Source organism: Drosophila serrata, unplaced genomic scaffold (genome assembly GCF_035046125.1).
Source record: "Drosophila serrata isolate PLE 108 unplaced genomic scaffold, ASM3504612v1 contig_272, whole genome shotgun sequence".
NCBI classification, from domain to species: domain Eukaryota; kingdom Metazoa; phylum Arthropoda; class Insecta; order Diptera; family Drosophilidae; genus Drosophila; species Drosophila serrata.
In genome coordinates, this window is record NW_028257170.1 from 9,432,186 (window position 1) to 9,444,669 (window position 12,484).

A 12,484-nucleotide genomic window follows, 5' to 3' on the forward strand; every position below is an offset into this window, starting at 1 on the left:
TCCGCAATGACAAATTTGAAATGTCAGCAGTCGTCGTCAAGTGTCATTGCCTTTGGCGTTCGCTTTTGGTGGGGATGTGCGAAGCAAGTTATGACCCGAATAGATGACCAGCCGGAGGTTTCTCACCGGATTGTGCAATAAACAAATGCAGAGAATTAATTGTTGCACCGGCCACTAAGTGGGTTGACTTCCGTCTGAATTTATTGAGAGATTCTAGCATTAGCAGACCCTGAACGGCTGACCACGCACCTCTGGCCCGAAAGAGTTCAAAGTCACACTTCTATTTTGGGCTGGCCGGGCTCATGACTCCGTCCCATCAGTGGGTGTCACTCTGATTGGTTCATTAAAAGCTTGGCGTGACTTCGAAAATTAATAAATTCTAGTTATTATAAACAAAATGCGACGAAACACACACTGCAGGCGATGACAAACGCTGGCGAAACCCGTTTGGGTGTCGCTCGAAGAATGCAGCTTCTTCGCAAGATCGTCGATCGCGGATTGCTATTCGCAGATCGCAGATCGCCGAGTTGTGTGCGTTTAAAGGTCATTCGTTCAGAGGAGTCAGAGATGAGTGCGAGCTGAGATGCGCCGAGATGAGCCTACCTTAACATTCAACTCCAGCTGCTGACCCCATACGCATTTGGGCCTTTTTGGCCCAGTCAACCGGTTCAATATTCCACACACGGAGAAAATAGGTGCTAAAAGAGTGATAAATATAATAAGTATAAACTGATTTAGATATATATTGAATACAAATATATTAAGTAGTTATTTCAACAAGTTTTTAAGCAAGCTTTGGAAATCAAAAATGTCATCTTATCACGATGTCTTTAAGGAAAGAGGTTCAAAATAATCACTTGGTATTTGCAGGTTTACATTTATGCGTTTACCGGAAATGTATTCATTTAAATTGATAAATTATTTTGAATTATCTTAAAGAACTTTAATCAAAGCTCTAATAAATATAGTTTTAATAAACAATACTTTAGTTTAAGTAGCAACAATAAGTGAGATGAGAGTTGCTTGCGCTTTCCGAATAAAAACGAATGAATAGTTGGCTTATCGATCGATCGATTTAGAGTTATGGAAGTTAACATGGTTTCTATTTTTTTTTGTGAAATATTATTTTCTCTAAGTGCACTGCACTGCATGTGTAGGCCTGGGGACCTGGCCGCGTCTGGGTAATTGCCATTAGCCAACGCCTGATGATGATCTCGCTGCTCCCGAGTCTTATTTGCCTTGGCAAGCTTCGATGGGAGCCTTGACTTGGCTTGGCTCGCAGCGCGCATCTCTCGGCTGTCGCGCAGCGTCGATTGATGAAATTTCGGTGGCTCAGCGGCTCGGTGGCTCGGTGGCTATCCGGGGGGACCCAATTTACCAAGTTTACCAAATCTGCCGCCGAATGTACCAAATCGGCCAAATTAAATGCTGCACGACAACGTGTTTAACACTCGCCAAAGAGACTTCTGCACAAAATTATTTGCTGGCTAAGTAGAAATGCCAATAAGAGTGGCCGCTGGCCACCGGTTGCTCGCTCATCTTCTGCCATAATTGCTGGGCCGCACTTCGATCTGGGTGCTTTTGTTTTAGCCATGTTATCTGGCTGTTAACTCACAAACATCAAACACAAACAACTCAGACTGGTTGGCTGGCCTGGTCAGCCAGTCTCTGGTGCTGTCGCTGTCGCTGTCGACTGCGCTGCCGGCGCATCTTCATCTGGCCAAAACGCTTTCGATTTCGGCTTTTTGGCCGAGTGTTAACAGCTGTCGCCCAGGTGAAGACGCCGCTGCCAGCGCCGACCGCGGGCGGGCAGATGCTGCGTCCGAGTATATATAGAAAATCTACACGTTTTGATGCTTTAGTTGGTATTCCACACTCGACCTAGAAGTTAAACCAACTTAGCTTGGCATCGATCAAATTCAATCGCCCATTGAATTTGATACGATCGGTCGCGTCTTCACCTCTTCCTCCTCCACGTCCGCCAGGATTAAGCGCACGCACCAGCAAAGGATTACCCAATACAACTGCCGCTCGTAGCAGTCCGAAAGTGTACACCATGGTAACCGAACCCAGTTCCCAGTTCTCAGTTCCCCGTCCAATCTAACGTAATCTCTGCCCCGAAAACAAACAATGATCGTGTGCAAAGTGCAACAAGAAAACAATATATACTGAAACAAGTGTGTCCCTCTCGGTGTGAAGACAAAACAAGACATTTCGCAAAAAGGAACACAGGGAAAAATGATCACTTATTGAAGTTTGCAAAAAAATTTTTTATAAAACAAAAGAGTTCAATTCAAATATTTGCTAAGACTTGCGAAAAATTTATGACAAGTATAAAGAGAGTTTATGAAAGAAAGTTATTTAAATGTGTGCTCAATTGATATTACGAAACATTTAAGATTAAAAGAATGGTCGCTAATTTTTTGCGCAGATTAAATATTTTCTTTTATTTAAAGATTCTTTTTTTTTTAATATGTAACTACATTTAATTCGATTAAAACTGGTTATGAAAATTAAAAAAATGTTTCAATGTCTATTTAAATTACATAATGTTTATTGCTTAATATCATAAAATATCACAAATTCAACTTTAACATTTTGCATATTTAATATCTGGATTCTTTTAAGCCATTACAAAATATTAGACAGGTTTAAAATGTTAGATTTTTCATAAACATGAAATTGTTAATGTAAAGTATGCATACAATTCTGTATAAAGAAGGAAAAACTAAAAGGTGGAAACCATAAAACTTACATTTTCATAAATTTATCTATAAACTATTCATAAATGCACAATAAAAATTGCATTTTCTGTTAGAACAAATATTTACTTACTTATATTTAGCAAAAGAAAGAAAATCAAGTAATTTCCAAAGATTGGTAGACATCCTTTAAATTCCCCTTTAAACTTTTAGTCTTTTTTCGTTATAATAAAAAAATTGTCTAGGTAACTTTGTATTCACTGTCATATTTGTGGTTTTTCCCCCTGTGCACTCAAGGGCCACACAAAATTCCCGCAAGAGCACCGCAAACAGCAAGAAAAAGCAAATAAATTGCAAAAGCGACTGCAGTTCCAATTCAATCGACATCTATTTGCATTTCACATTTTGACGGGGGTCCAGTTTTGGTCCAGACCGGGGCTATCTCTGTCCCGCTGACCAGCTGCCCACCAGTTGACATTTAAGCCAACGGATCCGTATCTGTATCTGTATCTTTGTACTCTGTACCAGTGTGTGCATCTGTTGAGCAAGTGCCATCGGGTGCAATGTTACGCATACGCCGTGGTGGTCGCCCACGGTGTCCACGTCCGATTGCTCGAATCGCCTTGGCCATTTGCGTATTAAGTCATTAGGATGGACCAGCTGCATGTGCATTCTGGCATTCGGGCTGCCGTTTCTATGTCAGCATTGACATGGCTGAAGATGAAATTAAAACTTGTTTTGTTTTTTTCATAATTTTCGTTTTTGCATCTGACATTTGCGAATGGCAATTTGCGATTGGCGTAATTAGGTAAAGAGCCATAAAAACGTTTGACGCTTTAAGTCAGATTCTAGATGTTGCCATCAAAGTTGTCCAAGAAGAGCGGTCGGAAGGGCTTCTTTCCAGGTGGGAAAACTCTCTCAGAGATTAACAGAGTCCCACACACACACACACACACACTCTTTTGGTCCAATTTAATTGCCCCGAAGTTTTTGGCATTGAGGCTCTGCCCTCGAAGCGGTGTGAATCGGATTAATTAGCCACCAATTAGCATAATGAACAGTCAAGGGAAACCGGGTTACTTCACCTTTTGGTAGGAATACCAAAGTCAATATCTCGACAAGTCCTTTCACTTTCTCGACATCCACACCCCACACTCTCCCCTGCCATCTGCCAAACCCGATTTGTCTCTTAAAATTCCTAAGCGAAATTGTGATACTTTGAAACAAGTTAGAACAGCCAAAAGTTCAGGTTCATTAGCATAAATTATTTAAAATCATTTACATACAAAAGTCAAATATTTCTCGAAATTAGCAAACATTCAGAGGCGCTCGAGCACATATAATAAAGGAAAAAGAAGACAATGTAGTCCCAGCCACATTTGGAGGTAGTGGCTATAATCTAACAGATTTGGTTATAAACGACACCCGAGGCAGACTCTTTTTTATACTTTTTTATGGCGGTGCGTATGCTAATTTCGGCAGGCGACTTCAGATTTTCTCACTAGTTTTATGGCCCCTCTTTTCTGATTATTATATAATCATGGCTAGAACGGGTCTCGCCAGATCCGGGCAGGTTTCTGGCATAATCGGCTATTTATATAACCCACGAAAATTCTCCTCCGACAGCCATCGACTGTCCAATTAATTGAGCTCATCGACCAGCGATGAGCACTTTCATTAACTAGCGATGACCTTGCCGAAACTGCGGCGACAAAAATGCAAATGAGCTCGCCTCGTCGGAAGCGATAATTCAGGGGCTGCTTCCTCGACTCCAGACACATCGCGTATATATGTATATTCATATATCTTGTGTCTGCATTAGCATTGTGTTTCAATCGAACCAATCTGCGAAATTTACAACGGCCTGACCTAGAGATGCTAATGCCTGTCAAAGTTGAATGTCTGTGTTAACATTTCGGGTGATTTTCAATGCATTATGCTAATGCGGCGTCTGCGACCGATCTCTGGCTGAACTTTACCACAGTTTTTAACTGCAGGCGTTGGGGTCGGTGATGGACTCTCGGATTTTGACTCGAAGCTGGTGCTTGGAGATGGAGATGGAGATATAGAGTCGGAACCGGGCCAAGTTGCCACGAAGCGTGAAGAGGCGATTAGCCTAGAAGGCGATCGATTAGTCGCAATCAGGTTGTTAGAGACAGTCGTTAATCTTGGCACCTTCAAAACAGCAATAAAACCATCGACCTGGACTATGCATCAATGCTGCTAACTAGGTTTTTTAGAAACGGGAGATATCTTAGGGATAAAAGGATATTCCCTTTAGCAACCCAACTATTTAAAGAGATAGTAAAGAATGAAAAGATAAAGTTATAATAGAGGGAGACATTAAGCATGATTGATGAAGACACCGCCTAATAGTATAAACAAATTAAATCTAATGATTATTAATTAATTTAATCTAAAGAATAAAATTATACCCATTAAGCAAACTCAAAGATATGAAAAATAACTCCTATTAAAGATTTTAATCGTTGTTGGTGTGATTATGTATACGTTCAGACAATTAAACATTAATTTTTAATTCTTGTATCCTTTTCTTTACAGAGAAGTGCACTGTTCGTCGTGGCGCTTTGCGCTGTGGCACTGGCCACCGCATCGGCCGACACCCATGAGGTAAGTGATCCTAAGCCACAGCACAGCTCTTTCAGAAGCTCATCCCTCGCTCCAACTTGCAGCGTAAAACTCGTGCCGCCGAGGGTTACTTCTACCCGCAGCCCAATGTGCCGTTCGAGCTGCCGCCTCGCACCACCTCCCCACCACCCACCAGGCCGCCCACTCGGCCACCCACTCCTCCCCCGACCAGGCCACCCACTCGTCCACCAACGAGGCCACCACCCACTTACTTGCCGCCCACCAACAAGCCTCTGCCGCCGGTGACCACCCGTGTTCCACCACCACCGCCGCCACCGAGGACCCCTCCTCCAACTAGGCCACCAACCAGGCCACCAACCACCCGTCCCCCGGCAACCTATCTGCCACCCACCAACAAGCCACTGCCGCCAGTGACCACTCGTCGCCCGACGCCTCCTCCGCCACCAAGGACCACCGTTCGTCCTACCACTCCGGCTCCCACCTACCTGCCACCCACCAACAAGCCTCTGCCGCCAGTGACCACCCGTGCTCCACCACCACCACCGCCGCCAAGGACTCCTGCCCCAACCAGGCCACCAACTCGGCCACCAACCACGCGTCCCCCGGCAACCTATCTGCCACCCACCAACAAGCCACTGCCGCCAGTGACCACTCGTCGCCCAACGCCGCCACCCACTAGGCCACCAACCCGCGCTTCGACTCCGGCTCCTACCTACCTGCCGCCCACGAACAAGCCTCTGCCTCCAGTGACCACCCGTGCTCCAGTGCGCACCACCCAGCCACCGACTAGGCCACCAACCAGGCCACCAACCCAGCCACCAACCAGGCCACCAACTCGTCCACCAACCAGGCCGCCAACCACCTATCTGCCACCCCCGACTGTGCGCACCACCCAGCCCACTAGGCCACCAACTCGTCCTCCTACCAGGCCACCAACCACCTACCTGCCACCCCCAACTGTGCGCACCACGCGTCCTCCTCCACCACCCACTCGCCCCCCGACTGCACCACCAACCACTCGTAGGTTGACCACCCCGGCTCCTACCTACCTGCCGCCCACCAACAAGCCTCTGCCACCAGTGACCACCCGTGCCACGACCAAGGCTCCACTGCGCACCACCCAGCCTCCTACCAGGCCACCAACCAGGCCACCAACCAGGCCACCAACCCAGCCACCAACTCGCCCACCAACTCGCCCACCCACTCGTCCTCCAACCACATACCTGCCTCCCGTAACCGTTCGCACCACTCGTCCTCCTCCACCACCCACCCGTCCTCCCACCCGTCCTCCCACCCGTCCCCCAACCCGTCCCCCAACCCGTGCTTCCACTCCTGCTCCCACATACCTGCCACCCACTAACAAGCCCCTGCCGCCAGTGACCACTCGTGCCACGACCAAGGCTCCACTGCGCACCACTCAGCCTCCTACCAGGCCACCAACCCGCCCACCCACTGCTCCGCCCACCAAGCCACCCACCCGCCCCCCAACCCGCCCACCAACTCCTCCTCCCACTTACCTGCCACCCGTGACGGTGCGTACTACTCGTCCTCCGCCACCACCCACCAAGCCACCAACCCGTCCCCCCACCAGGGCTACCCAGCCACCCACTAGGCCACCAACCAAGCCTCCCACCAGGCCACCAACCCGTCCCTCGACTCCGGCTCCCACTTATCTGCCACCCACCAACAAGCCCCTGCCGCCAGTGACCACTCGTGCCACGACCCGTGCTCCAGTGCGCACTACCCAGCCTCCTACCAGGCCACCAACCAGGCCACCAACCAGGCCACCAACTCGTCCTCCCACCACCTATCTGCCACCCCCCACTGTGCGCACCACCCAGCCCACTAGGCCACCAACTCGTCCTCCTACCAGGCCACCAACCACCTACCTGCCACCCCCAACTGTGCGCACCACGCGTCCTCCTCCACCACCCACTCGCCCCCCGACCGCACCACCAACCACCCGTAGGTTGACCACCCCGGCTCCTACCTACCTGCCGCCCACCAACAAGCCCCTGCCTCCGGTGACCACCCGTGCCACCACCAGGGCTCCAGTGCGCACCACCCAGCCTCCTACCAGGCCACCAACCCGCCCTCCCACTCGTCCACCAACCACATACCTGCCACCCCCGACTGTGCGCACCACGCGTCCTCCTCCACCACCAACTCGCCCACCCACTCGTCCCCCAACCCGTCCTCCTCCTCCCCCACCCACGTACCTGCCCCCGGTCACCACCCGTGCCACCCGCCCGCCACCACCACCCACCGTGAGGACCACTCCTTATGTGCCACGTCCCACTGTGAGGACGACACAGTATGTGCCACCGGTGACCGTGAGGACCACGCCCTACGTGCCCCAGACCACCAAGCACCAGGGCTACCAGTACCCACCCCCCAGCATCCCCTTCGAGTTCTAGGGCGATGAGGTGCTCCCCCACTCCTCCGTCACCGTCTCCGTCTAGCAGCGCAGTAGCAGGCACTTGTCCAGGGCTAGATTGGTCTAGTCATACTCGTACAGTCTAATGTCACACGATCACGATTCCGGAAGGACGACACCTGTTTGTTTTTATTTTATTTTTGTAATGTAATTAATGCCCACACAGCCAGGGCTCACTGTCCATGGGTCCATTGAGGGCAGTACCAGTACCAGTACCAGTACAGTACAGTCTCTATCCAACTCTTGCTATGTTCTATGTTACCACGCTACACGATCGATGGGCCCCGTCGCCTGTGACGGGAGCCAGCTCAAGACTATATAGCTCTATATTACGATTAAATAAACCCTTTATTCGGATCGCTGAAACCTGAAACAATAAAATAAGTTTTTCGAATATATTTATGCAGTTTTCATTGGGAAATTTTATCTCAGGGTCAGTCTGTTGAACCTCAAAGTAATTCCGCAGTTCGTCTGTTAGAAACATGTATTATCTATTTTTAAATGTAAAAGTTTCTTTCCTTGTTTTAAATGAAATTAGTATAATTTGAAGAAGGATTGTGTTAAGATTAAAAAAAAATTAAACAACTGTTATGCTACTTTCTTATCCTTATATATACTTTTAAACACGATAAACTACTTTAAGTTGCCGAGCTATCACTTTCACTTTACTGGGATTACTGAAACCTTTAACAATAAAATACATTTTTTATATCTAGGGAAGCGAACAAAATTGTGGCATTTATTTTAATTTATATAAACCCCAACAATAAAAACATATTTAAAGTATTTCCACTGATTTTCCTTTTCGTTTTTCCTTCCTACAACAGGGAAATGGGAGCATATCATGTCCGGGAGATCTGGTGCTCTTGTTAACCACACAGACATCTTTTGGCTTTTTCATGCAAGTTGGCTTTTACGACTATGCTAAGAAGTTTGTTGCTTTAAAAGGCAATAAAACATTAGAGGTTTAGGTTAAAATTATAAACATTGGCATTCACTTTTGATCTCATCTGGTTAAGACAATAGTCAGGAGGTTAAACCTGGTCACGTTTTATGCAGCGGTTAATCTATATTGACTTAAAAGAAACTAATGGTTATATTTCTTCTTAAAGGAACTTGACACAAATGTTATTTTTAGACTATGCACTTTACAATTAAGTTAAGTATCGAGGTTATAAATTCTTTAAATACATACATTTATGTTTATTCTTTTATAATACATCAAAGTATATGTCTAAGAATAAATCTGTGATTACCACTACCTGTTATTGATCCTACAAATAACAAAGATAAATTTTATCTTTTGGGTAAATTCTGGGGGACATTTCAGTTTATAAATTCTTTTTAGAATAGTAAATTATTATTAATTAATTTGCTTTGAGCAGAATTATTACATTATTAAAATGATATTCGTAAATATCTAATGTCATTTGGTAAGCAATTTATTCTTCCAGTAAACTTCAAATAAAATCTTTCTTAAAGTTATGCCTTGAATCATTCTTAAACAAATTCTGAAGTTTATCTAATTCTTCAAAGATCCAATAAAATCCCGCCGTTAGAGAATAACAACTTCGGATTTATTGCCTTCGCCTGGCAATTTCTAGTTACTTCGCTGCGATCTTCAGATTTTCATGGTCAATGCGTTTTTTAATATCTCTTTCTTTTTCACTCAAAGCCTCGAAGCACGAATTCGCCTGAGCAATTAATTTATTTGTCTGCAGTCGGCCGTTTTGCTTTCGCAGCCAAACTCTATCAAACTTTCTAATTAAGCTGTTGCACTTGCGCTCCGGCGATATAATCGCTGCTTTTTAGGCGCCGCCAGCGCCCGGCTGCACTCAGTCATCGCCACGATCCGCGATGAGGCAGAGGCCCGTGTCCACATTCACCCAGCGATAGGCAAGCCGAGCGGTCCCGATTCGGAGACCTCAAGATGTCCATGACGCCAGCCCCAAGACAACGACAAGGTACAGGACAAGGACAAGGAGCCGGGGGCACCAGACGTGAGACGCGATCCAGGCAGGATTTAGGATCAACCAGCGGCGGGCGGCAGATAATGGGCCTGATCCTGGGGTGCACAATTGTGAGTTCACTTTGCGATATATAAACCAAAGATAAGTCCTTTTAATTTCTCTAAAATCTATTAAATTATCCAATCTCCTCTCTTTTCATATTATCCTTTCCTCGGCAGATGTCTCTCGTGGTAGTCAAGGTCGCCTCCGCAGCCACTCTATATCAGCAGCCACATTTACTCCAGCAGCAGCAGCAGACGCAGTCCGTCAACGACATTGAGTCCTCCGCAGAGGAGAATCAAGCCACCAAGGAGTCGGAGCAGTGGAATCAGTCGGAGAGTGACAGTGATATCGAGAAGATGAGGGCCAAGTTGCAGCAGCTGCAGCATGAACAGCAGCAGCTGTATCTCCGCCAGCAGCAGCAACAGTTGCAGCTGCATCTCCAGCAGATGCAGGCGGCGCAGGGAGCTGGAGCAATAGGCGGGGGAGGAGGAGGAGCTGCAGCAGCTGTGGCCGGAGCTGGAGCTGGTGGCGAAACCGCCTACTTATTGGAGCGTGCCGACAACCAGCTCGCCCCCATCTACGGGACATGGCGCACGAAAGCGCGACGGCAGCCACACGCAACCGCGTCACACGAACTGGACGACGCCCATGTGTACGAGCGTCTGCCGAGGCGTTCGGCAACCATGACGCCTCTGAAGGGGCTGCTGCGTGACCAGATGCCCCGCCCGCCGCGTCTCTCCACCCAGGAGATGTCCCAGCTGTCCTTGGGATCACCCTCACCGCCGCCCACAACAGCGCTGCTGAGGAGGCAATATTCGGAGACGCCGGGCACCAGGGCTCTGAGAGGTCAGGCTCAGGCTCAAGCACAGACACAGAACACACAAGAGGAGTTCAAGCCAAAGCCCTTTCACTTTCCCTACGATGGCCCACTGCCCGAGCAGTTCACCAAGGGCGAGGCAGTGCGTCCCGAGCTGAATAACATCCAGGACATCCTGCAACACTTGCACATCGGAGGAGGTCTAGGACCGAGCAAGCTCCCGCCGATGGTGATGATGCCCACGGGCCTTCACATCGCCGGCACCTTCAAAAACCTCAAGTCGAGCGGAATCGGAAACTTCTTCCGAGGCAAGCGGCACAAGAAACAGATGCAGTTCACCATTCCAATGGGTCACATGCCTCTGATGCCAATGGCCATGCCCATGCCCATGTCCATGCAGTGGTATGCTCCCCCGAGTCATCAGCGAGTGGCCATCGAACAGTTGTATCCGTACAAGCCTCGGTCGCCACAGGATGTCAATCTGCTGGCCATGCAGCCGGTGGTCGGAAATGGAAAGCCCCTCTCCAAGAACAAGAAAAAGAAGCAGCAACAACAGCTGCAGCAGCAGTTGCTCGAACATGGTAGCCAGCAGCACTTCGTGGCCGATCCTTTCCTGCAGCACTTCGCCCTGAATGCCACCCGGCAGCCGCAGCACAAGCGAGTTCCCTTTAAGGTCAATCTGGACATATACCCGGTGTTACCGCCTTCGCGTCCCTCCTCGGTGTTAAGGCATCCCTTCCAGCAGGATTATGCTCTGCCATCGGCAGCTGCCTTGACAGGAACCACGGCGGCAGCTTTCCAGATGGGTCACGGTCAGCATCCTGGCCTGTACCAGCAGACACCCTTCAAGTTCCCCACGCAGCAGTCTGCTCCAGTGGTATTTCCCGACCAGGCCACCAGATTCAGCCAGCAGCAAGCCTTGTACCAGCACAAGTTTCCGCCGCCTCCGCCTCCGGAAGATGCCATCTACGGACAGGGTCAGGGACAGGGTCAGGGACAGGGTCACGGTCCAGTAGAGAGCCAAACGAATCCCATTATGCTGCACTTGAATGTGTTTCCCAAGCAGAAGCCCACGGCCACGATTCGTGCCTCTACGAATCCCTTCTACAACCACAATATGCAAAGGAACACCGTCAATTCGAATGAGCTGCCGCCTCCCAATCCGCCGAGTCCCATTGAACCACGACAGGCAGTTGGTGGCAACGTCAGTCACTCTCAGCAGCCGCAGCAACAGCCACAGTCACATCAACCATCTGTGAACCAAACCCAGCAGCAGAACCAGCTTCCAGTGACCACAAATCGGCCCAACTCCATTTCCCGTAGCGACCACGTGCCGCTCATTGACTTTGAGCATCCCATTGTGGCGGCCGAGTTACCGGATAGAGCTTCCCTCACAGGATACCGGCAGGATCATCATCAACGCTACCGGAAAACGCCCGTGGATGAGCACTTTCGCTATGGGAAAAGCGCCAATATCGAGCAGCTGGCGGCTGAGGCCCAAACCGCCTCGCTTTTCCGCTTTCCCGTCGAGGATTTGATACAGTTCCAGGTGGACGATGCTCTCTAACTGACTATAGTTGTACTTAGACTTATATAGTTAGTGTAGCATTATTACTTAATATCGTTTTCATCTCCTACAAGCGATATGTTTGGAAGTTAAATGAAAAGTAGGTAAATTGAATGTTTTACATAAATACGTATCTCAATTAAAGGGAACTGAGTTTTTCTTGTTGGAATTTGATTAAATATTTATGTGTATATATAAATACATTAATATTTTAGATTCAATTGATGGGTTTTGTCTTCTCCTTTAAGTACTCTATACTTTTCCTCGAAAATACTTTTTTTAAGCCGCCTAAAAGCCTGCTTTCCATCACCTTTCGACTTGAGTTTCATTGCCAATCTC

At 48.1% G+C, this 12,484-nt stretch overlaps 2 protein-coding genes across 2 annotated transcripts; both read left to right on the forward strand.

The window, feature by feature from the left end:
- Window positions 1–1,876: 1,876 nt before the first annotated feature.
- Window positions 1,877–8,147, forward strand: LOC110190204 (uncharacterized). Its single transcript, XM_086833606.1, has 3 exons — window positions 1,877–2,059; window positions 5,265–5,333; window positions 5,396–8,147. Exons 1-3 carry the CDS (start codon window positions 2,057–2,059, stop codon window positions 7,727–7,729), a joined length of 2,406 nt encoding a protein of 801 aa, XP_086689732.1. The 5' UTR covers window positions 1,877–2,056; the 3' UTR covers window positions 7,730–8,147.
- A 1,532-nt stretch (window positions 8,148–9,679) lies between these two features.
- Window positions 9,680–12,289, forward strand: LOC110190080 (uncharacterized). Its single transcript, XM_020960386.2, has 2 exons — window positions 9,680–9,829; window positions 9,938–12,289. Exons 1-2 carry the CDS (start codon window positions 9,680–9,682, stop codon window positions 12,143–12,145), a joined length of 2,358 nt encoding a protein of 785 aa, XP_020816045.2. The 3' UTR covers window positions 12,146–12,289.
- Window positions 12,290–12,484: the final 195 nt, after the last annotated feature.